The 25,798-nt window shown below is 51.9% G+C and overlaps 1 protein-coding gene across 1 annotated transcript in view; it reads right to left on the bottom strand.

Moving 5' to 3' along the window:
* LOC140387531 (DNA-binding protein RFX7-like) overlaps nucleotides 1–11,430 on the bottom strand; it is a 147,077-nt gene extending 135,647 nt beyond the window's left edge. Inside the window, exon 1 of the mRNA XM_072470751.1 lies at nucleotides 11,021–11,430. Within this exon, the coding sequence (XP_072326852.1) occupies nucleotides 11,021–11,154 (134 nt within the window). The 5' untranslated portion in view covers nucleotides 11,155–11,430. The remainder of the gene's footprint in view (nucleotides 1–11,020) is intronic.
* Between the last annotated feature and the right edge of the window lie 14,368 nt (nucleotides 11,431–25,798).

Raw genomic sequence — 25,798 nt, 5'->3', positions numbered from 1 at the left:
CGCTAAATTGCCCCTTAATTGGAAAAAATGAATTGGGTACACTAAATTTATATTTAAAAAAAGAAAAAAAAGAAAAGTTGGCAAATGAGATTCAATACAGAAAAATGTGAATTATATTTTGGAAAAACAAGCAGTGAAATGAAGTAAATAAGATTTTGTAGCACGTTGAAGGACAAGAGAAGTTTAAGGATCTAAACATACTGAATTAAAGAAACAAGTGGGAATTCCAAGGTGGTTAAAAAGTAAATGGGATTCTATCCCTACATTGCAGGAGGCCATTTGGGCCATCAGGTCTGCAATGACCCTCTGAAAGAGCACCCTGTCAAAGCCACCATCCTATCCCCACAACCCCACCTAGCCAGCACATCTTTGGAAACTAAGGGGCAATTTAGCATGGCCAATCCACCTAACCTGCACATCTTTGGATTGTGGGAGGAAACCGGAGCATCCAGAGGAAATTCATGCAGACACAAGGAGAACATGAAAACTTTAGACACGGTCATCCAAGGGCGGAATTGAATCCGGGTCCCTGGCACTGTGAAGCAGCAGTGTTAACTGTGCCCCCGAGATTTTGGTTTTAAGAGAGTTGCTGTTGAATGTCTACAAGAGTTTAACAGCTCAATTACAGAAAGGGTTGGAAAGAATATGAAACAATTTGCATACTAGGTATTACAAATTCTGGCTTAAAAAACAAAAAACAAATAGAGCACAGGAACAGGCCTTTCGGCCCTCCAAGCCTGCGCCAACCATGGTACGGTTGAAAATTTTCAAATCATTTCATTGGACCCAAACTGGTTAAGTGGGATCTAACAGGTTTTTTAAATTACGAAAGGTTTTGAGTGTGATAGCAGCAAAAGGTTATTTCTGCATGTTGGTGAAGTTGTGATGCAATGAACTCAGGCTTATCGGTAGAAGAATGAATGGGGGAAATTTAAAAGAAATGCTTTCCAAAGAGGAGTCTTAGGTGGAAGGCTATACACAAGTGGTTATCGAGGTAGAAACTATCATTTAAAAAATAAATAGTGATTATTTGAAAAGAAGGAATGTAAAATGCTCTGGAGAGGGTACATGGAAACTGAGTTACAGCAGAAGGCTCCAATTGAAAAGCTAACATATGCATGCTAGGTCACAGAGCCTCCTCCAAGTTGTAATTTCTGTGACTTTATGATGCCGAATCAGATGCATGACAATATAAACTGCAATGGAAATCGTAGCTCCCTCTCATCCCGAAGATCTCATGAAGTACTTTTGGACACAGGTACACCACGAGCCCGGTGGTGGCGGCAACGCTAAAGATCTGGGGGCAGTGGAGACGGCACAGGGGTGTGACGGGAGCCTCGGTGTGGTCCCCAATCAGAGACAACCACCGGTTTGTCCCAGGAAGGATGGAAGGGGGGTTTCAGAGCTGGCATCAGGCAGGGATTAGAAGAATGGGGGACCTGTTCATTGACGGGACGTTTGCGAGCTTAAGGGCGCTGGAGAAGTAGTTTGGGCTACCCCCGGGAAACGCTTTCAGGTACATGCAAGTTTGTGAGGCGGCAGGTGAGGGAATTTCCGCTACTCCCGGCACAGGGGATTCAAGATAGGGTGATTTCGGGCGTATGGGTCGGAGAGGGCAAGGTGTCGGCGATATACCAGGAGATGAAAGAAGAGGGGGAGGCTTTGGTAGAGGAGCTGAAGGGTAAATGGGAGGAGGAGTTGGGGGAGGAGATTGAGGAGGGGCTATGGGCTGATGCCCTAAGTAGGGTTAATTCCTCTTCCTCGTGTGCCAAGCTTAGCCTGATACAATTTAAGGTGGTTCATAGAGCGCATATGACGGGGGCGAGGCTGAGTAGGTTCTTTGGGGTGGAGGACAGATGTGGGAGGTGCTCAGGAAGTCCGGCGAACCATGTCCATATGTTTTGGTCATGCCCGGCACTGGAGGGGTTCTGGAGTGGAGTGGCAGGAACAATATCTAAGGTGGTGAAAGTCCGGGTCAAGCCAAGCTGGGGGCTAGCACTATTTGGAGTAGTGGACGAGCCGGGAGTGCAGGAGGCGAAAGAGGCCGGCATTCTGGCCTTTGCATCCCTAGTAGCCCGGCGAAGGATCTTGCTAATGTGGAAGGAGGCGAAGCCCCCCCAGCGTGGAGGCCTGGATAAATGACATGGCTGGGTTTATCAATTTGGAAAGGATAAAGTTTGCCTTGAGGGTCTGCGCAGGGGTTCTACAGGCGGTGGCAACCGTTCCTAGACCATCTCGCGGAGCATTAGATGAAGGTCGGACAGCAGCAGCAGCAACCAGGGGGTGGGGGGGGGGGGGGTGTTTGTAAGGTGGAAAATATTGTTGAAAAATTCTTAATAAAAACTTTTTTTTTAATAAAAGTACTTTTGGACACATTTGGATTTTAAAGATCTATAATGAGCATATCTTAAACCTGAGTATGGAGATATTTTTATTTGAAATATGAGCATGTGAACAAGTGGAACTTCCCACCACCAACAGAAGCAGATCCAGATATTGAGCCCAGAAGAGAACACCAGGTCTCTGCATAAATACTCCAAAAGCAGCCTTGGGTGTAATAATTTATCATCACACAGCCAGTAGGTTTAACATTGTTCTAATGTATGATGTTTATGTCAAAATTGCTCCCACCACTACAGGGTCTAAAACCACCAACACATCAAACATCTGTCACAGTTCAAGTGTTTCTCTGGACCACATTTGAAAAGTAATTTACATAGTTCACGTGATCATATGAAAACTTTACATGTCATCTCTATCAAAATAACATTGTTTAGGGTAGGCTAGTCACAATTTGTAAAACACCAGCAAAATTAAAAAGCACTTACTGGAGTTGAATGCAGCACCACATTTGATGACTGTGACACTATAAAACAATTCCACATACTTCATTCCTTTCCTGGCATTACATATCAATATTCATCCCGACGTGTTTGCGTGGGTTTCGCCCCCACAACCCAAAGATGTGCAAGGTAGGTGGATTGAACACGCTAAATTGCCCCTCAATTGGAAAAAATGAATTGGGTACTCTAAATTTTTTTTTTTTTTAAATATTCATCCCGACAAGCGGAAAGTTTAACGTGTACCCCTTTTCCTCTTGCATTTTCAACTTTTATCCTCTTAAATTGGGGTAAACAGATCAAGATTACACACTCAACATATCTTGAAGAAAAAATAGTAAGAACTGCCGAGTTTTCATGAAAGATTTTTCAAAAACAAAATTTCACTGGATGCATTTCAAGGAAACTTTTTTTGTATTGATGGTGGTAATACAGGTCAGAGTCTTAAGGATACAATTTTAGGTCAACTCGTCAGATAAAGTCTATCTTACCAGACCCAAACATGTAATAAAAACACAAAATGCTGGAAATACTCAGTAGGTCTGGCAGTATCAAGAGAAATATTTCAGGTAGATGATTTTTCATCAGAAGTAGATTCTGAATTCTGAAACATTAATGCTTTCGCCTTCCATTGATGCTGACAGTATTTTCTGCTGTCATTTCAGATTTCAAGCGTCCACAGCATTCTACTTCTGTATTAGACCCAAACATGCTATTTGCAAATTGATTCAGTTTTTCTCTTTGAACAGAGATGTGTTATGTAGCAGTGATTGCTTGTGGCAAAGAATAGAACTTGCGTCATGTGCTAATACGGGAACAACGTTTTGGGAATCCCATTGTCAGGAGAGTTTTGAGGTGTGCAATAAAATGGAAACTGTTGGGGGAAAACAGGACAAGCATGGGTTGAATCATCATACATCCACACGGCAGCTACAAAATCCAACTCAAAGATTATCACAGGTACCCTACTGATAAAACAGCTAGCTCAAGATTTGCACCCGAGACAAGGGCAGGTGTCATTGACAAAGGGGAAATTTTTGTCACTCATCACAGATACAATACATGCAATAGGAAACCTAGTTATTTTAAGCTGCATACCTACATTTAATATGTTTATAAAGCCACGTGTAATGATTATTTATTTTGCATAAAAAAGCAGCTGTCTTCACAGCTAGAGTAAGAATGCTGATGAAATGAAAATCACTTATTGTCACAAGTAGGCTTCAAATGAAGTTACCGTGAAAGGCCCCTAGTCACCACATTCCGGCGCCTGTTCGGGGAGGCTGGTACGGGAATTGAACCGTGCTGCTGGCCTGCCTTGGTCGGCTTTAAAAGCCAGCTCTTTAGCCCTGTGCTAAACCAGCCCCAATAAGGGGCTTACAACCAAACGGTATTGTCTGGTACAACTGCTTCCATGGTTCAAACGGGGAAAGCGCAAATGCCCCAACAGATGTAACCTCAGCTTAAGGTGCAGAGGTGTGCATCTTCTTATCTACTTTATTCGCAATAACAATTCTGCCCTTCAATCTGCTTGGCTTCTCATTCAATCCTCCCTTATGGACTTTCCTCCATGTTTTAGAATGTAAATTTTCACCATGTCAATTATAAATATGGAGAGTGTTAAATATTCTATGTTAAGCTTCTCCCATCTATTCCAGTATCATATACACAAGGCATTATTGAAGGGCCTAGCCCCTCAAGGTGAGGGCTTGACCCTAAAGGTGTGGAGACATCCGCACCTTTGGGGCGGCCCGACGCTCGGGACCCCCCGCCCAGCCGGGTAGGGGAGAATCCCGTCCCATATTAGTGAACCTGACGGGTTTTTAACAACAATCAATGATAGTTTCATAGTCACCATTACAGAGACTACCTTCCAATTACAGTTCTATGAATTAATTGCAGTTAAATATCAACAGCTGCCTGGTGGGATTTGAAACCAAGCCCACAGTGTATTAGCCTGGTCTCTGGATTACCAATCCTGTGGCATTACCACTACACCACCGTCTTCCCTAAATACTTCTATTAAATCACCCTTGCACAAATTCACAAGACAGGAAAGTCCCAGGGCTAATAATCGCTTCTCTTAGCTCTAAAGGCTTAATTCTGCATCATTCATCGCTTTGCACTCCTTCCAATACCAGAGCAAGACCCAAATTCTGCAAAGAACTCCTGATTTTGTTTAACCATGGTCAAAATAAACTTTGAGTGGTTACATCCCAAGCTTAAACATATCAAATTGCACCGACCTCCTATCTGCCAACAGCCCTAGTTTTTATTCAAGCTCTTTGGATTTTCACAGTTATCTTGAAATTCAGACACTACATAATCTTATCCTCTATATCATCTGAAAAGATAAACATTAGCTGTTCCAATGCCAATCCCTGTGCCACTATAAAACAGCTGCCACCCAAATTCATTGTGCACCACTGCATGTTGTTGTCTATCCAACCAGCCAATTGCTAATCATGACTAATAAACAGTCAGTTATCACATGCACTCGAATATTATGCCAAATTATTCTAGTCAATCATTGAGCAAAATGAGCTCCAAAAAATGCCAGCAGGAAAATTTGAAATTTTTGGAACCCCTCTTTTCCCTTCCCCCCCCCAAACATTTCAACCTGAAGTCTCTATGAAAAATACACTATGAATTGCACTCTCGAAAATGTATAGTAGATGCCTCAACAGAAACAGCATTCAATTTGTTCACCCATTGCAATTCAGCCAACAGATTTCAACACATTCGGTACTGTTTTTTATTTTGCTTCAAATGCCGGGTTCACTATGAAAGAAAAGTAGCCCAGTGTTAAGGTAATCTGCATCAAGTGGACATATTGCATCAGAGATACAAAATTAAACCATTTCTTCTAAAGCAGTTCACTTCAGGAGCACACATCACTATCAGCGAGAAACAACTACAAAACTATTATCGACGCTCTGTTATCAGCCACGAGGCGTATTTTCAGCAAAGCAAGATGAGTCGATTAGACCAAAAACCATCCATTTCATTTCTACAAGCTGCTCCATCTGGCAGCCCAACCAAGAGCTGACAAAACTTATGTTCAAGTTCAAATGAGACAGCTCTAAGACACTAACCTGTGAGAAACCAGTTAACTGTCTGATTACAAGCCATCTTTACAAACAAATTGCAACACACACCAAATGGAAAAGATCCTTCCTCTTCCCTTAGAAAAAGTGAAGAATTCTAGTGCATTATATCAGTTATAAAGCCTGTTTTGGCTGAGACAATTACATGGAATTTGGGATCAAGCCAAAGGCTGATGTCGACATACAGCAAATTTTTAGCTTTAAGGAGATTAAACGGAATTTACATTTTACAAAATGTGCAAGATCAACATATGTTCTCACAATAAATACTATAGTGTACTAAATAACATTTTTAAAATTACTTACATAATTTGAAGCTGTTAGATGACGGACTAAGATATGAAAAAGAAAATGCTGCAGGGATTGCACAGTAATAAATCTCACTACAACAGGCATTTACATTGCATCTTTAACATACTGCTTTGCCCCAAGGCACATCATAGGGGCATTCGGACAAAATTTGAACAGCAAGTCTCATAAGGAGATATTAGGACAGGTGACCAAAACCATGGTAAAGGGGTAGGTTTTAAACAGTAGTTCAAAAGAGAGGCGCTTAGGGAGTGGATTCCAGAGTTTAGGAGCTAGACAGCCATTGGCACAGCCACCAAAGGGTGGGTAAAGGGCTCACAAGGCACCCAGAATTGGAATAACAGTTTTCAAAGGGCTGGAGGTTAGAGATTGGGAGGGGCATGGCAATGGAGGGATTTGAGCACATGGTTGATAATTTTTAAATCAATTAATTGGTGGACTGTGAGCCAATATAGCCCAATAAGAGTGAGCATAGGGTCACTCACCGATGAACTGAACAAGTTCTATGCCCGCTTTGAACAGACAGCCAATACAAGTGCCACCTGCCCCAACAGCCCTGGACACACCCATACCCAGTATTACAGCCTCAAGAGGTAAGAGCTGGCTTCTTGAAAGTGAACCTGTGGAAAGCGACAGGCCCCGGGGGCGGGTCCCTGGCGAGCACTCAGATCCTGTGCAGACCACCATAATACCAGTACCAAAGAAGAACAAGGTAGCATGCCTCAACAGCTACCGACCGGTGGCCCTGACATCTGTGTTTTTTTTTGTAAAATATTTTTATTCTCCATTTTCACATTTTCTTCAAAATTTACACCCCACCAACAAGCAGTAAACGGTAACAAATACAAAGTCAATTCCCTTATCAACAACAACGATCCCCTCCTCCCACCACCCCAAACAATGACCCCCCTGGCAATATAAGCATAAAATAAAACAACCCCCACAGTGGGACAAACAAAGGAGAAAAAAACCAAAAAGGAATCAGGAATCGCCTATGGTCACCGTTGACCTATACAGTCGTCCCCCCCCGAACATTCAATGCCATCCAATCACCGAAAGACTACTGAACATGACACCCACGCATTGCAATCCCTCTCTCCCCTCCTCGACTCCTCCCCTCCACTTCCTTTTACAAAACTCCTGCCCCCAGCCTCTGTTCCTTCCCCCCCACTTTCCACCCCGGCTAGACTCATCGGAACCGGTTCTGCCGGGCTCCGATGGCCGCAGCCCCTCCCCACTCCTGTTCACTGGCCGGCTTAAACCGGCCAGCGTGGCGGCCCCCACCCGGGTGGCCCTGACCTCTGTTATCATGAAATGCTTCGAGCGGCAAGTCACGAGACGAATCATCGTCAGCCTCCCAGTCTCAATCCATTGCAGTTCGCCTATCGCCGCAACCGGTCCACAGTAGATGCTATCTCCCTGACCCTACAAACTCGAACACCTCGACAACAAGAATACCTATGTCAGACTGCTGTTCACAGACTACAGCTCCGCCTTCCAACACCATTATCCCCACAAGACTAATAACCAAACTCTGCAATCTTGGACCTGACCCCTCCCTGTGCAGCTGGATCCTTGACTTCCTCACCAACAGACCATAACAGTCCCCAACACCGGGACCCTGCAAAGATGTGTGCTCAGTCCTCTACTGTACTCCCTATACACATGCACACGACTGTGTGGCAAGATTTAACTCCAATTCAATCTATAAGTTTGCGGATGATACGACTGTGGTGGGTCGTATCTCAAACAACAAGAAATCAGACTACAGAAGGAAGATAGATCACTTAATTGCATGGTGTATCGAAAACAACCTCTCTAAAACCAAGGAAAAGACGATAAACTTCAGTAAGCGTAGCTCCGAAGTGGAGAAGGTCGATAGCTTCAAGTTCCTGGGGATCACCATCACCAATAGTCTGTCCTTGTCCACCCACATTGATGCAACAGTCAAGAAAGTCGAACAACGTCTCTACATCCTGCGGAAGCTAAAGAAATTAGGCATGTCTGCATCGACTCTCACAAACCTCTACAGAGGCGCCATAGAGCATCCTATCCAGCTGCATCCCAGGCTTCGCCCTCTTCCAGATCCTTCCATCAGGCAGAATATACACAAGTCTGAAGACCCGCACATTCAGACATAGGGACAGCTTTCTTCCGCGCAGCTACTAGACTCCTCAATAACTCTCCCTCTGACTGATCTGTTTCCTGTAAGAACATTATTCACGATGCCCTATGCTGCTCTTGCTCATGTATTTGCTTTGTTTGGCCCTTGTTCTGCACTGTAACTAATCACTCTTTGTCGATGTAGTTTGTCAATTATTCTTTTTGTCTACTGTGTACATAAAGTGTACGTTCCCCTGGCCGCAGAAAAATACTTTTCACTATACTTCGGTACAATGTGACAATAAAGTCAATCAATCAATTGGTGCAATTAAAACAATTGAAGTATATATTTTTTTTAATTTAGATTACCCAATTATTTTTTTTCCCAATTAAGGGGCAATTTAGCGTGGCCAATCCACCTAATCTGCACATCTTTTGGGTTGTGGGGGTGAAACCCACACAGACACGGGGAGAATGTGCAAACTCCACACGACAGTGACCCAGAGCCGGGATTCGAACCCGGGTTCTCAGCGCCGTGGTCCCAGTGCTATCCACTGCACCGCCGTGCTGCCCCATTGAAGTATTATATTGATTTATCTCTGTACGTTCAACTATTTTTTCAAAATTCATTGATGGGACGTGGGTCCAGCATTTATTGCCCATCCCTAATTGCCCTCAAGGGGGCATTTAAGAGTCAACCACATTGCTGTGAGTCTGGAGGCAACATGGTAGCACAGCTTCACAGTACCAGGCACTCAGGTTTGCTCTGTCTGTGCGGAGTCTGCACGTTCTCCCCGTGTCTGTGTGGGTTTCCTCCGGATACTCCGGTTTCTTCCCACAGTCCCGAAAGAATTCTCCCTCAACTCGAACGGGCACCGGAGTATGGCGACTAGCGGATTTTCACAGTAACGGTGTTAATGTAAGCTTACTTGTGACACTAATAAAGATTATGATCACATGTAGGCCAGACCAGGTTAAGGACAACAGGTTTCCTTCCCTAAAGGACATTAGTGAACCAGATGGGTTTTTACTACAATCGCCCATGGTTTAATGGTCATCATTCAACCTTAAATTCCAGGGGCGCGATTCTCCGCTCCCGCGCCAGTTTGGAGAATCGCCTGGCGCACCATTTTTTCCCGCGACACCGGTCCAACACCCTCCCACGATGCACCCAAGCAGCGAGAACGGCCCGTCGAGTTCTGCGCGGCGCAGGCCGGAGAATCGCCCGGGACACCCAAAATGGCGATTCTCCACTACACCCACTATTCTCTGGCCCAGAAGGGCCGAGCGGCCTGCCCAAAACGACGGCTTCCCGCCGGCGCCATCCACACCTGGTCACTGCAGGTGGGAACGCTGGGGGGGGGAACCTGTGGGGGCGAGGGAGGTTCTTTCACCGGGGTTGCACTCAAAAGGGGTCTGTGAAGGCAGACCTCCTTTCCTCCGGCCCCGCAAGATCCATCCGACATCTTCTTGCGGGACGGCCTCGGGGAGGACGGCAACCATGCATGCGCGGGTGACACCAGTTAGGCGGCGGATGACGCGGCGCCACTTTTATGCAGCGGCAATGCCAGGCGCGCGCTGACGACGCCCCCAGAGGGAAGGAAACCTGTTGTCCTTAACCTGGTCTGGCCTACATGTGATCATAATCTTTATTAGTGTCACAAGTTAGCAACACGCCCCCAGAGTTTCTCACGGCCCCGATCGTTGACCATTTTCGGGCTCTGAATCGGTCGAGATCAGGGCCGTTTCGCGCCGTCGTGGGCACTTGGGGTGCGATTCTCCGCTCCCGCGACTATGTTTTTATTCAATTCAAATTTCACCATCTGCAGTGGCGGGATTTGAACCTGGGTCCCCAGAGCATTACTCTGGGTCTTTGCTTTACTAGTCCAGTGACAATACCACTACGCCACCGCCTCCCCAATATTTGTGCAACATTAAACATACATATTACGTTTGAATATCTTTGAATTTTTTGTGCTTATGAATGTCAAACGTGCGAAGAACAAAACCTATAAACATAGTTCGTCAGTGCACAAACCAAGCTGTTATGATTTGAAACCCAGACATCTGGCGAGCAGTTCCACCTTAATTCCTGTTTCTCTACGTTGGAACATCTTTAGAAATACAAAAGTTAACAAGTTGGGCCTCACTAAACTCTACTCAAGATAGAATGTTCGCGGGGCGGATTCATCAACAATATTTTCGTTCGTTCACACGCTCAACTCCTAAATCGAGGGAGGGAGGAGGGGGGGGGGGGGAGGCAGAAACACCGCAGCGGTAACCGTCTTGACACTCTTAACCCATAGACACACACACAAAAAAAAAAAATGCAACAAAATAAAACGTCAGTGATCTCCATTGTGTCATGAATAGGTCCTTTATTTTAAATTGAAGACAAAAAAAAAAAACCCCATCCCACCCCCACCCGGACCACGAATCATATTCCAAAACGTGCAGGTCAAAAACATCAAGCAAACTATCATTTATTTTTCTCTGCGAAGAAAAAGCCACAGCTCACAGTTAGGCATCAGATATAACCTGTCCACGAAATATGCAATACCAACAATCTCTCTCTCTAATATAGATATATATAAATAAAATATCCGGCTCAGGACAGGCACAGACTTGTTTATGAAGCAGGCCCCAGTTTTGCTGGCTTACCAGATCGAGTTTTTCAGTTTCTGCTGCAGTGCACTCGCCTCCGCCTCTGCCATGCCGGGCACCAGGGACGGCAGAGCCCCGGTGCCCTCTTGTTTGTGAAGCCGTTGCTCGGGATCCGGCTGCTCCTGTGCCATGGTGATGGTGGTGCGGCTGCGGGAGGAGGAGGAGGAGCCCCGGGGTGGGGGGGGGATGTCAGTTGGGGGGGGGGGGGGGGGGGGTTCGCGGCGCGGCAACTAGGCCGCGAGCTCTAATCGGGCCGGCAGGCGGGAGTGAGCAGCGCCGCCTCCTCCTCCGCCTCCGCCCTGTCCGCTTCACAGGCCGCTGCCAGGTGGAACTATTCAGCGGCCCCGGGCCCGGCAGCGCGCTCACCCCGCCTCTGGCGCATCGTTACCCCCCCCCCCCCCCCCCCCGCTCCGTGCCGGAAGGCGCTCCGCTTCTTTCTCGTCACTCAGGGAAATGTGTCAAATCATCCGGGAATTGGGGATTTTTTTTTTTTGTGAGGGGGGGTGGGTTGGGTGAAAATAACTAAAGATGTTCTTTGTGATTTGTTGTTGTTTTGAGGGGCGCGGGACGGGCCGGGGGGGGGGGGGGGGCGTGAAGGTGTTAAATTCCGGACTCGCCGCCGATCGCAGCGGCTCTTCGCTCGACACCAGCGCGGCCTGCACCGCGCAGGCGCACCGAGGGGAGGGGGAGGGGACACCAGCGCCTTAAAGCCCCCTTTTCCCCAGCACCTTGTAATAACTCCCCTCCCGGGAGGTACTTGAGACCCTTCCCCCCCTCAAGGCTCCCACTGCCCCCTCCCCGGGTCCCAGTGGCCCTGCTCCCTCATCATAGAATTTACAGTGCAGAAGGAGGCCGTTCGGCCCATCGAGTCTGAAACCAGCTCTTGGAAAGAACACCCCACTTAAGCCCCATGCCTCCACCCTATCCCTGTAACTCAGTAAGCCTATCTAACCTTTTTGGACACTAAGGGCAATTTATCATGGCCAATCCACATCTTTGGACTATGGGGGGAAACCGGGGCACCCGAGGAAACCCACACAGACACGGGGCTGTGAAGCAACTGTGCTAACCACTGTGCTGCCTGGTGCCCCCTCCTTGGGTCCCGATGCCCCCTCCCTGGATCCCTGTGCCACTTCCCCCTCATGGTTCCCACTGCCTCCTCCTTTGGTCCCTGTGCCCCCTCCCCCTCATGTTCACTGACCCCTCCCCCCCCCATGTTCCCACTGACACCCCCATGTTCCCACTGCTCCCTCCCCGGGTCCCAGTGCCCCCACCCCTCCCCGGGCCCCAGTGCCCCCCCAGTGCCCCCCCCCCTCCCCGGGTCCCAGTGCACCCCCTCCCTGGGTCCCAGTGCCCAGGTCCCAGTGCCCCCCCTCCCCGGGTCCCAGTGCCCCCCCTCCCCGGGCCCCAGTGCCCCCTCCCCAGGTCCCAGTGCCCCCCCTCCCCGGGTCCCAGTTCCCCAGCCCTCCCGGGTCCCTGTCTACCCCCCACACAGTGAAGCAACTGTGCTAACCACTGTGCTACTGTGCTGCCCAGTGCCCCCTCCTTGGGTCCCGATGCCCCCTCCCTGGATCCCTGTGCCACTTCCCCCTCATGGTTCCCACTGCCTCCTCCCTTGGTCCCTGTGCCCCCACCCCTCATGTTCACACTGACCCCTCCCCCCCCCATGTTCCCACTGACCCCCCCCCATGTTCCCACTGCTCCCTCCCCAGGTCCCAGTGCCCCCCCCCCGGGTCCCAGTGCCCCCCCGGGTCCCAGTGCCCCCCCCCCGGGTCCCAGTGCCCCCCTCCGGGTCCCAGTGCCCCCCCCGGGTCCCAGTGCCCCCCCGGGTCCCAGTGCCCCCCCTTCCCCGGGTCCCAGTGCCCCCCCCTTCCCGGGTCCCAGTGCCCCCTCCCCCGGGTCCCAGTGCCCCCCCACTCCCCGGGTCCCAGTGCCCCCCTCCCCGGGTCCCAGTGCCCCCACCCTCCCCGGGTCCCAGTGCCCCGGGTCCCAGAGCCCCCCCCCCCGGGTCCAAGTGCCCCCCCTCCCCTCCCCGGTCCCAGTGCCCCCCCTTCCCGGGTCCCAGTGCCCCCCCTCCCCGGGTCCTAGTGCCCCCCTCCCCGGGTCCCAGTGCCCCCCCTTCCCGGGTCCCAGTGCCCCCTCCCCCGGGCCCCTCCCTCCCGGGGTCCCAGTGCCCCTCCCTCCCCGGGTCCCAGTGCCCCCACCCTCCCCGGGTCCCAGTGCCCCCCCTCTCTGGGTCCCAGTGCCCCTCCTCCCAGGGTCCCAGTGCCCCCACCCCTCCCGGGTCCCTGTGCTCCCACCCCTCCCCGGGTCCCAGTGCCCCCACCCCTCCCGGGTCCCAGTGCCCCCACCCCTCCCCGGGTCCCAGTGCCCCCACCCCTCCCCGGGTCCCAGTGCACCCCCCTCCCTGGGTCCCAGTGCCCCCCTCCCCGGGTCCCAGTGCCCCCACCCCTCCCCGGGTCCCAGTGCCCCCACCCCTCCCCGGGTCCCAGTGCCCCCACCCCATCCCGGGTCCCAGTGCCCCCACCCCTCCCCGGGTCCCAGTGCCCCCCTCCCCGGGTCCCAGTGCACCCCCTCCCCGGGTCCCAGTGCACCCCCCTCCCTGGGTCCCAGTGCCCAGGTCCCAGTGCCCCCCCTCCCCGGGTCCCAGTGCCCCCCCTCCCCGGGTCCCAGTTCCCCAGCCCTCCCCGGGTCCCAGTCTCCCCCCCACTCCCCAGGTCCCAGTGCCCCCCCCATCCCCGGGTCCCAGTGCCTCCCGCTCTTCAGGTCCCAGTGCCCCTCCGGGTCGCAGTGCCCCCACCCTCCCCGGGTCCCAGTGCGCCGAGTCCCAGTGCCCCCCCCTCTCTGGGTCCCAGTGCCCCTCCTCCCCGTGTCCCAGTGCCCCCCCTCTCTGGGTCCCAGTGCCCCCCTCCCCGGGTCGCAGTGATCCCTCCCCGGGTCCCAGTGCCCCCCTCCCTGGGTCCCAGTGCCCCCTCCCCGGGTCCCAGTGCCCCCTCCCCGGGTCCCAGTGCCCCCTCCCCGGGTCCCAGTGCCCCCTCCCCGGGTCCCAGTGCCCCCTCCCCGGGTCCCAGTGCCCCCCTCCCCGGGTCCCAGTGCCCCCTCCCCGGGTCCCAGTGCCCCCTCCCCGGGTCCCAGTGCCCCCTCCCCGGGTCCCAGTGCCCCCTCCCCGGGTCCCAGTGCCCCCCTCCCCGGGTCCCAGTGCCCCCCTCCCTGGGTCCCAGTGCCCCCCTCCCCGGGTCCCAGTGCCCCCCTCCCCGGTCCCAGGGCCCCCCTCCCCGGGTCCCAGTGCCCCCCTCCCCGGGTCCCAGTGCCCCCCTCCCCGGGTCCCAGTGCCCCCCTCCCCGGGTCCCAGTGCCCCCCCCGGGTCCCAGTGCCCCCCCCGGGTCCCAGTGCCCCCCCCGGGACCCAGTGCCCCCCCCGGGTCCCAGTGCCCCCCCCGGGTCCCAGTGCCCCCCCTACCCGGGTCCCAGTGCCCCCCCCCTACCCGGGTCCCAGTGCCCCCCCTCCCCGGGTCCCAGTGCCCCCCTCCCCGGGTCCCAGTGCCCCCCTCCCCGGGTCCCAGTGCCCCCCTCCCCGGGTCCCAGTGCCCCCCCCCCGGGTCCCAGTGCCCCCCCCGGGTCCCAGTGCCCCCCCCGGGTCCCAGTGCCCCCCCCCGGGTCCCAGTGCCCCCCCCGGGTCCCAGTGCCCCCCCCGGGTCCCAGTGCCCCCCCCCGGGTCCCAGTGCCCCCCCCGGGTCCCAGTGCCCCCCCCGGGTCCCAGTGCCCCCCCCTACCCGGGTCCCAGTGCCCCCCCCTACCCGGGTCCCAGTGCCCCCCCCTACCCGGGTCCGTGCCCCCCCTCCCCGGGTCCCAGTGCCCCCCCCTCCCCGGGTCCCAGTGCCCCCCCTCCCCGGGTCCCAGTGCCTCCCCCCCCGGGTCCCAGTGCCCCCTCCCTGGGTTCAGTGCCCCCTCCCTCCCCGGGTCCCAGTGCCCCCCCCTCCCCGGGTCCCAGTGCCCCCCCCCCCGGGTCCCAGTGCCCCCCCCATCCCCGAGTCCCAGTGCCCCCCCCCTCCCCGTGTCCCAGTGCCCCCCCCCCCGTGTCCCAGTGCCCCCCTCCCCGGGTCCCAGTGCCCCCCTCCCCGGGTCCCAGTGCCCCCCTCCCCGGGTCCCAGTGCTCCCTTCCCCGGGTCCCAGTGCTCCCTTCCCCGGGTCCCAGTGCCCCCCTCCCCGGGTCCCAGTGCCCCCCTCCCCGGGTCCCAGTGCCCCCCTCCCCGGGTCCCAGTGCCCCCCCCCCGGGTCCCAGTGCCCCCCCCGGGTCCCAGTGCCCCCCCGGGTCCCAGTGCCCCCCCCCGGGTCCCAGTGCCCCCCCCGGGTCCCAGTGCCCCCCCCCGGGTCCCAGTGCCCCCCCCGGGTTCCAGTGCCCCCCCGGGTCCCAGTGCCCCCCAGGTCCCAGTGCCCCCCCCGGGTCCCAGTGCCCCCCTACCCGGGTCCCAGTGCCCCCCCTACCCGGGTCCCAGTGCCCCCCTCCACGGGTCCCAGTGCCCCCCTCCCCGGGTCCCAGTGCCCCCCTCCCCGGGTCCCAGTGCCCCCCCCGGGTCCCAGTGCCCCCCCCGGGTCCCAGTGCCCCCCCTGGGTCCCAGTGCCCCCCCTCCCCGGGTCCGTGCCCCCCCTCCCTGGGTTCAGTGCCCCCCCTCCCCGGGTCCCAGTGCTCCCCCCCTCCCCGGGTCCCAGTGCTCCCCCCCTCCCCGGGTCCCAGTGCCCCCCCCACCCCGGGTCCCAGTGCCCCCCTCCCCGGGTCCCAGTGCCTCCCCTCCCCGGGTCCCAGTGCCCCCTCCCTGGGTTCAGTGCCCCCTCCCTCCCCGGGTCCCAGTGCCCCCCCCTCCCCGGGTCCTAGTGCCCCCCCCCGGGTCCCAGTGCCCCCCCCATCCCCGAGTCCCAGTGCCCCCCCCTCCCCGGGTTCCAGTGCCACCCCCTCCCCGGGTCCCAGTGCCCCCCCGGGTCCCAGTGCCCTCCCGGGTCCCAGTGCCCCTCCTCCCTGGGTCCCAGTGCCCCCCCTCCTCGGGTCCCAATGCCCCCCCTCCCCGGGTCCCAGTGCCCCCCCCTTCCTGGGTCGCAGTGCCCCCCCTTCTGGGTCCCAGTGCCCCTCCCACCTTCCTGGGTCCCAGTGCCCCCCCCTCCCGGGTCCCAGTGCCCCCTCCTCCCCGGGTCCCAGTGCCCCCCTCCTCGGGTCCCAGTGCCCCCCACTCCCCGGGTCCCAGTGCCCCCCCCTCCCCGGATCCCAGTGCCCCCCCCCTCCCCGGGTCCCAGTGCCCCCCCCCCTCCCCGGGTCCCAGTGCCCCCCCCTCCCCGGGTCCCAGTGCCCCCCCCCTCCCCGGGTCCCAGTGCCCCCCGTTCCCGGGTCCCAGTGCCCACTGTCCCCGGTTCCCAGTGCCCCCCCCCTCCCCGGGTCCCAGTGCCCGGCCCTCCCCGGGTCCCAGTGCCCCCCTCTCCGGGCCCCCTCCCCGGGTCCCAGTGCCCCTCCCAGTTCTCAGTGCCCCCTCATGGGTCCCTGTGCCCCCTCCTAGGTTCCAATGTCCTCTACCCCTTCTTGCAGGACCCAATACCCCAACCCCCCACCTCCACTTGGCCTTATGCCCCTTCTTCCAGGTTCCTAATTAATCCCTCCTCGGGATCCAAATGCTCTCCCTATCCCAAGGTCCAATATCCCTCTGCCCCTGTGGTCATAATGCCCTCCATCAAGTCCTAATGCATCCCTCTCCCGGCGTCCTAATGCCCTTATCCCTGGACTCTTAATGTCCTCTCCGCTCCTGGGCCCAAATCCCTCCATTTGCCATCTTCCAAGGTTCTAATGACCTCATACCCCATCCTTCCTACTGCCCCTCCTCATAGAAATTACAGTGCAGATGGAGGCCATTCGGCCCATCGTGTCTGCACCAGCCCTTGGAAAGAGCACCCTACCTAAGCCCACACCTCCCCCCTATCCCATAACCCCTCCCAACCCAACCTTTTTGGGACACTAAGGGCAATTTAGTCTGGCCAATCCACCTAACCTGCACATCTTTGAACTGTGGGAGAAAACCGGAGCACCCGGAGGAAACCCACGCCGACACGGGGAAAAGGTGCAAACTCCGCACAGACAGTGACCCAAGCCAGGAATCGAATCTGGCACTCTGGAGCTGTGAAGCAACTGTGCTAACCACTGTGCTATCCTGGGTCCTAGGACCCCCCCCCCCCTCCATTTCTCCCCCTGGAGTCCCATCTCTGGATCCCAATCTGCCCCATGGGTCCCAATGTCCCTCCCCCCCCCCCCCAGCTCCCAATGTTGCCCTCTTCAGGTTCCAATGTTGCCTCCACCCTGCTCCCTTATGCCCTCCCCACTTCACCGGATCCTCATGCCCAGGGATTTATTGAATACAGCGGAGCCGGATTGCAAAGGAGTGGGAGTTACATCAGTTGTTGCACAAAAGCATTGGCTTTTATTTCTATGTATATATTTTTTAATTATTAAAGTTATGATGACTGCACATGTTTGAAGTTGGTGTTCCACTGGACAAGTTACAATATCAACATCACAGAAGGAGCCACTTGTGTCAATCCCAGAATTTTTGAAATAGCAGTCCAATTAGACGTGCTCCCCATGCCTTTTCCCTACCCTGTATTGCTTTTGTCCTTTGAGCATTGAAGTCTGATCTTGGCTGCTGGTGTTTCATCTTTTATGATGTTGATTCTGTGACGTGCAATAAATGCTTTCATATTACTTTAGGTCAAGTATAATGGTTCTCCTCTCCTTTTTGCTGGGGCATAGTTTCAAAGATAAAATTAAGAGGACATTATTCATGTGGAACCCTCAGTAATGAATGTAAGTACGCTACTCAGCTGCAGCAGAATCATGTCATCACTGCATCTTGTTCTTTTTAAAAAAATATTTTTTATTCTCCTTTTTCACATTTTCTCCAAATTCACACTCAACAATAAACAATAATCAGTAACGAATGTAATGTCAATCCCCATATCAATAACAACGATCCCATCCTCCCACCAAACCCCAGACATTGGCCCGCATGTTAACATAAACAAATGACAAAACGGAATCAGGAATCACCCATAGTCACCATTAACACATACAGTCCCCCTCCCCCCAACCTTCCCAGCCCCCAACCCCCCATAATGTTCGATGTGATCCAATTCTCGAAAGTGCATAATGAATTACGCCCATGAATTGTAGAACCCCTCCATCCTTCCCCCTCAGTTCAAATTTGACCTTTTCAAGCGTTAAGAATTCCAGCAGGTTCCCCCCGCTATGCCAGGGCACAGGGTGGAGAGGTTGCTCTCCACCCTAATAGCTTCCGCCTTCGGGGGATCAATGAGGCGAAGGCTACAACATCTGCCTCTGCACCCATTTCCAACCCTGGCTGGTACGACACCCCGAACATGGCCTCCCGATGGGCCCGGGTCCAGTTTCACGTGCACTTTAGAGATTACCCTAAATATCTCCTTCCAGTAATCCTCTAGCTTTGGACAAGACCAAAACATATGAACGTGGTTTGCGGGGACCCCCCGCAACGTTCACACACATCTTCTACCCTCTCAAAGAGCCGGCTCATCCTCGCCCTTGTAAAGTGCACTCAACACACCACCCAGCTGTATCAGCCCCAACCACGCACACGAGGTGGAGGCGTTCACCTTCCGGAGCACCTCACACCAGAACCCCTCCTCCATACCCTCTCCCAACTCTTCCTCCCGCTTTGCCTTGATCCCTTCTAGCAGCGCCTTCTCCTCCAAAATAGCCCCATAAACCGCCGATACTACCCCCTCCTCCAATCCCCCTGTCGTCAGCACCTCCTTCAGCAATGTGGAAGCCGGCTCTACTGGGAAGTCTGTATCTCCTTTCTGGCAAAGTCTCGAACCTGAATGTATCTAAATATTTCCCCCTGCTCCAGCCCATACTTCGCTCCCAGCTCCTTCAATCCCACAAAACGACCCCCAAGAAATAAATCTTTTTGTGTCCTAATTCCTTTCTCCCCCATCTCTGAAAATTTCCATCCCACATCCCTGGCTCAAATCTATGGTTCCCTGAATCGGCATTTCCCCTGGCCCCAACCCGAAGTGCTGTCGAAACTGCCTCCAAATTCCAGTAGAGTTTCTATAGAGGAATGTAAGGGATATTTGGCCAATTTCCTTCCTCTAGCCCATGGTCAAGGACACCAATTGCAGCATCTTTACCACCATTCAGCTGACCCAGGATAGCCTGGGTTTCAAAACTGGGACTTTCCTGGGTTATAAAATGCTGCTGTTCTTGAGCGGCATGGTGGCGCAGTGGTTAGCACTGCTGCCTCACGGCGCCGAGGACCCAGGTTCGATCCCGACCCCGGGTCACTGTCCATGTAGAGTTCGCACATTCTCCCCGTGTCTGTGGGTTTCACCCCCACAACCCAAAGATGTACAGTTTAGGTGGATTGGCCACACTAAATTGTCCCTTAATTGGAAAAAAAATAATTGCGTACTCTAAATTTATTTTTTAAAAAGATTCTGCTGTTCATTGGATAAACTTACTAAATCATTGAGAGGGCCATGATCCAACCATGTTTTTAACTGAAACATAAAAAAATACATAAACTGGGCCGTTCTCTCCAAAGATGCTGAGTTACCCATTAATTTTGTTGCCAGCAAGGAGATCCAGAAGCTGACTCTATCTCCCTGTTATAACTTTCCAGCAACATCATTTATGGTGAGCATATCCATGGGAACACCTCAGGGAACAACTTTGAGCCAGCCTGCAAGTTTCTCCACCCCAAGGAAAATACTTTACAGACCAGAAATCCCCACTTTCTGATTATATGTTTACTTGGCTCTTAGGCCTGTCAAAGCCATGTTTCTCCACAGATGGCATTGAGGCCTAGGTAACAAGGAAGCCAGCACAACTCAAGGGCATCCAAGACAGTGAGAGGATTTACACAATTTCTTGAAGGTGTCATCGGACATTTGGGAGTAAGTTTACCTCTGAGTTGGACATTGGAGGATTAATTCCATTCCAGGCCTGAACACTTAAACTAGGCTGACACACCAATGTAGCAGAGGGATCTGATATCATAGAATTTACAGTGCAGAAGGAGGCCATTCGGCCCATCGAGTCTGCACTGGCTCTTGGAAAGAGCACCCTACCCAAGGGCAACACCTCCACTCTATCCCCATAACACAGTAACCCAACTTAACCTTTTTGGACACTAAGGGCAATTTATCATGGCCAATCCACCTAACCTGCACATCTTTGGACTGTGGGAGGAAACCGGAGCCCCCGGAGGAAACCCACGCACATACGGGGAGGATGTGCAGACTCCGCATAGACAGTGACCCAAGCCAGAATCAAACCTGGGACCTTGGAGCTGTGAAGCAATTGTGCTATCCACAATGCTACCTTGCTGTTCAAGACACCATCATTTAGATGTAGTGCTGAGCCTTCCCCTTTTGTTATTTTGGGAGGATGCAAAAAGCACAATTTGAAAAAGAGCAGGACGTTCTCTTGGTGGCCTGGCCAACATTCTTCTCTCATCCAACACTAACAAAGTAGATTAAACACTAATTCTTTTGCTGTTTCTGGGAACATGCAGTGCGCAAAAGTAGCTATGGCATTCACCTATAAAAGTCACTGTACTTCAAATTAATTCAATGTATACTGAGCACTAGACTTTGAGATTTTTCTGAAAGATGTGATAAGATGCAATATAAAGCAAATTTTTCTCTTCTTTTTCCATCATTTAATGGTTTCAATAAGCTCATACAGAAACTAATAAAACAAGCTATTTAAAAATGCATAGAGATAGGAAGGTTTGCATTCCACTGATGTTAGTTAATATTTGGACTGTCTGGAGCATTTTACTAAACATGTGTAGTTGTGTAGGTGGCAGCATAACAGTGTCAGCACTCCCTTCACAGCCAGATGATTGGGGTCACTGACTGTGCGAAGTCTGCGTGTTCTCCCCGTGTCTATGTGGGTTTCCTCCGGGTGCTCCGGTTTCCTCCCACAAGTCCAAAGATGTGCAGGTTAGGTGGATTGGCCATGCTAAATTACCCTTAGTATCCAAAAAGGTTAGGTGGGGTTATGGGGATGCTCTTAGGTAGGATGCTCTTTCCAAGGGCCAGTACAGACTCGATGGGCCAAATGGCCTCTTTCTGCACTGTAAAATTCTATGATTCGATGATTGAGCTCCAGAATTTCTGACATCTCTATCCACCATCCATGTGCACCAATGTGACTCAATAGTTTTAATTTGTCAGGTTCAGAGTCTTGAACATGTAATGTATACCATTTCAAAATAATTGAGGGCAACTGAAAGTGCAGATTTCATGTAGGAAGAACCATGGAATAGCTTGTCACCTGCATGGACTTATACCCTAAGACACTAAAGGATGCACGTTAACGACAGGCTTTACGGGGGACAACACCGTATAAATGAAACACTGGAGAAGTCAGATAATTAATAATAATCTTTATTGTCACAAGTAGTCTTACATTAACACTGCAATGAAGTTATTGTGAAAAGCCCCTACTCGCCACATTCTGGCGCCTGTTCAGGTACACAGTGGGAGAATTCAGAATGTCCAAATTATCTAACAGAACGTCTTTTGGGACTTGTGGGAGGAAATCGGAGCACCCGGAAGAAACCCACGCAGACACGGAGAATGTGCAGACTCCGCACAGACAGTGACCCAAGCCGGGAATCGAACCTGGGACCCTGGAGCTGTGAGTAAACCTGTTCAGATCCTGATATTTCATGTGGCAGAAATGGGTTGAGATAAAAGGCTGGTTGTGAGTTTTTGGTTCATCGACACATATGTATCCTTAGGAACATAACTACATGTTAAATCTTGATGATGTGAATAGATATTTACTTCTCACATGTGACACACCACCAAATGTTTAGCAGGCAATATGCAAACCCCCGTGTTTTTATAAGTATGTTTCATTCAGCTATAATACATTTTTTTTAACTATATCTGTTCCTGCTAACATTTGCCATTATCTATGTCTCACATTTATAATAGAAACTGCTTATGTTAAGTTCTCAAGCTGTAATTAGACCTTCCCCTCCCCACACTGGAAATGCTGTAGCATCTGCCATGACAGATCAACTAATAAACACACACACACACATATATATATATATATATATATATATAATTTTTTTTTAAAATTTAGAGTATCCAATTCTTTTTTCCAATTAAGGGGCAATTTAGCGTGACCAATTCACCTACCATGCACATCATTTTGGGTTGTGGGGGTGAGACCCACGGAAACACATATATATATATACAGTGTGTACTCCATTAATAACGATGTAAACATTTCCTTTGGGAATTGCCAAGTTAGAATGTCTATATTTTCTTGTTGGATTGAGCCTTTGGCTTAGTCATAGCATTCCTATATTCCACATAGCATTTGAATCACAATGTCAAGGAGTCAAGCTCCATCCCAGTCAGCATCAGTGTGAAGAGACTAAACTTTGGCTCTTAAAATATTTGGTTGCCATCCAACAAGGTATTCATGTCTGGATGGAGTGACCACTGGCTGTGTGGATTATAATAATATAATAACATAGATATAACATAAAACACACAGTGCAGAAGGAGGCCATTCGGCCCATCGAATCTGCACCGACCCACTTAAGCCCTCACCTCCACCCTATCCCGGTAACCCAATAATCCCTCCTAACCATTTTGGTCACTTAAGAGCAATTTATCATGGCCAATCCACCGAACCTGCACGTCTTTGGACTGTGGGATGAAACGGGAGCACCCAGAGGAAACCCACGCAGCCACGGGGAGAACGTGCAGACTCCGCACAGACAGTGACCCAGCGGGGAATCGAACCTGGGACCCTGGTGCTGTGAAGCCACAGTGCTATCCACAGTAACTTCATTTGAAGCCTACTTGTGACAATAAGCGATTTTCATTTTCAAGTAGGCTTACATTATTACTGCAAAGAGGTTACTGTGAAAATCCCCTAGTCGCCACACTCCGGCACCTGTTCGGGTACACCGAGGGAGAATTCAGAATGTCTAATTCACCTCACAAGCACATCTTTCTTTCGGGAATTGTGGGAGGAAACCGGAGCACCCAGAGGAAATCCACACAGACACGGGGAGAATTATTAAATGGTGGTTTGATAGAAGGCTGCCATATGTCTTAAGTATTGAACATGGGCCCTACTAAAGACAAACTCAGCAAGCTAAGGCCAAACCGTTGGCTCTGAATACTGGATAGGCATCAAGTGGTGATACTTGTGCCCGATGGGTAAAGGAGAGATAGGGCTCTTTAGTTTTCGCTACTGCCCACCAAGGAAATGTGCTCCAAAGTTATAAACTTTGAGTAAGGTAACAGGAAACCTCCTCAGATGCTTTTCCCAGGTAAAATGGGCAAAGTGCTGCATAGGAGATTGTTAAATATGTTAAGAGCCCATGGTGTTAAGGGTAAGATCCTGGCATGGATAGAGGATTGATTGGCTGGCTGTGGTGAATGTATCACGGCAACTATTCACCACTGTGTTGCATTGTGCTATGTTGTTGCCCTTGTGGGCTCCACCTATGGACCATTGTATCACATTACATCGCACTGTATCATGTTGGTGCCCTTGTGGGCTCCGCCCCTGGCTCCACCCCCCTTGGGGGAGGTATATAGATCTGCTGCCCTGCAGGCGGCTCTCAGTGCAGAGCAGTTGCAGGCAGGCACAGTTCTAGCTGATTAAAACCACTGTTCACTCCAACTCTCCGTCTCGTGTGAATTGATGGTCGCATCACTGGCAGAAGGCAGAGAGTGGGGATAAAGGGGTCTTTTTCAGGATGGCAACCGGTGACCAGTGGTGTGCCTCAGGGGTCTGTGCTGGGATCACAACTTTTCACAATATACATTAATGGTCTGGAAGAAGGAACTGAAGGCACGGTTGCTAAGTTTGCAGATGATACAAAGATCTGTAGAGGGACAGATAGTGTGGAGGAAGCAAGACGGCTGCAGAAAGATTTGAACAGGCTAGGAGAGTGGGCAATGAAGTGGCAAATGAAATACAATGTGGAAAAGTGTGAGGTTATGCACTTTGGAAAGAGGAATTTAGACATAGACTATTTTCTAAATGGGAAATGCTTAGGAAATCAGAAACACAAAGGGACTTGGGAGTCCTTGTTCACCATTCACTTAAGGTTAACGTGCAGGTTCAGTTGACAGTTAAGAAGGCAAATGCACCCGGCGAAGGATCTTGCTAATGTGGAAGGAGGTGAAGCCCCCTAGCGTGGAGGCCTGGATAAACGACATGGCTGGGTTCATAAAGCTGGAGAGGATTAAGTTTGCCTTAAGAGGGTCTGCGCAGGGGTTCTACAGGCGGTGGCAACCGTTCCTAGACAATCTCGCGGAGCGTTAGAGGAAGATCGGTCAGCAGCAGCAGCAACCCTGGGGGGGGGAGGGGGGTGGGAATGGGGGATTGCTTGGGGGGATGGATGAGCAGGAGATAACATGAAGGGTGGGGGAAACTGGCACGTGCGGGAGAGAGCCAGTGTATAAAGCTATGTAAATATACCATTTTGCCATGTATATATCTTGCTCAGTGCGATTTTGTTACGGGGGGGGGGGGGGGTGTTATTGTTTGTAAGGGGGAAAAATTGTGTTGTTGAAAAACTTTAATAAATATATTTTTTTAAAAAGAAGGCAAATGCAATGTTAGCATTCATGTCAAGAGAGCTAGAATACAAGACAAGGGATGTACTTCTGAGGCTGTATAAGGCTTCAGTCAGACCCCATCTGGAGTATTGTGAGCAGTTTTGGGCCCGGTATCTAAGGAAGGATGTGCTGGCCTTGGAGAAGGTCCGCAGGAGGTTCACAAGAATGATCCCTGGAATGAACAGCTAGTCGTATGAGGAACGGTTGAGGTCTCTGGGTCTGTACTCGTTGGAGTTTAGAAGGGCGAGGGGGGATCTTATTGAAACTTACAGGATACTGCGAGGCCTGGATAGAGTGGACGTGGAGAGGATGTTTCCACTTGTAGGAAAAACTAGAACCAGAGGACACCATCTCAGACTAAAGGGACAATCTTTTAAAACAGAGATGAGGAGGAATTTCTTCAGCCAGAGGATGGTGAATCTGTGGAACTCTTTGTCACAGAAGGTGTGAAGGCCAAATCACTGAGTGTCTTTAAGACAGAGATAGATAGGTTCTTGATTAATAAGAGGATCAGGGGTTATGGGGAGAAGGCAGGAGAATGGGGATGAGAAAAATATCGACCATGATTGAATGACAGAGCAGACCTGATGGGCCGGATGGCCTAATTCTGTTCCTATGTCTTATGGTCTGAAATGTGTCCCAACAATCTGATGTAACGATTATTACATCCTCAGTAAATGTGGCAGTTCAGAGATGTGTAGATGTTAAATTATTGTGTAATTTCTTCCTAGTGGACATGATTGATTCAATCAGTGGGCCACAGCATCGTGAGACTCCCTGGGTCCAGGGTCAGAGTGGTATCCAGCAGGTTATGCTGCTGGAAGAAGCTTGATTCCATGTATATCTTTAGCCCAGATTTTGTGGTGCTAATGATGTAGAAACGTCAGCATTCGTTGTCATTACTCCACTAAAACTCTCACAGCAACTTCAGGAGTCCATGCATGTGCAGAATGGCAGGGTGGTGGATCAGGTAAGGTTGAGAAAGGGATGGGTATGCCAGGTGTTTCATTTGGGGTTGGATGCAAAAAATCGGGGGGTGGCGATCTTGGTGGGGAAGAGAGTGCCTTTCGAGGCGTCGCGCGTCGTGGCAGAC

This window comes from Scyliorhinus torazame, chromosome 12 (assembly GCF_047496885.1).
Source record: "Scyliorhinus torazame isolate Kashiwa2021f chromosome 12, sScyTor2.1, whole genome shotgun sequence".
NCBI lineage: Eukaryota > Metazoa > Chordata > Chondrichthyes > Carcharhiniformes > Scyliorhinidae > Scyliorhinus > Scyliorhinus torazame.
Note: the sequence above shows the minus strand (reverse complement) of the source record. Positions and strands in the feature narration are given on the sequence as shown.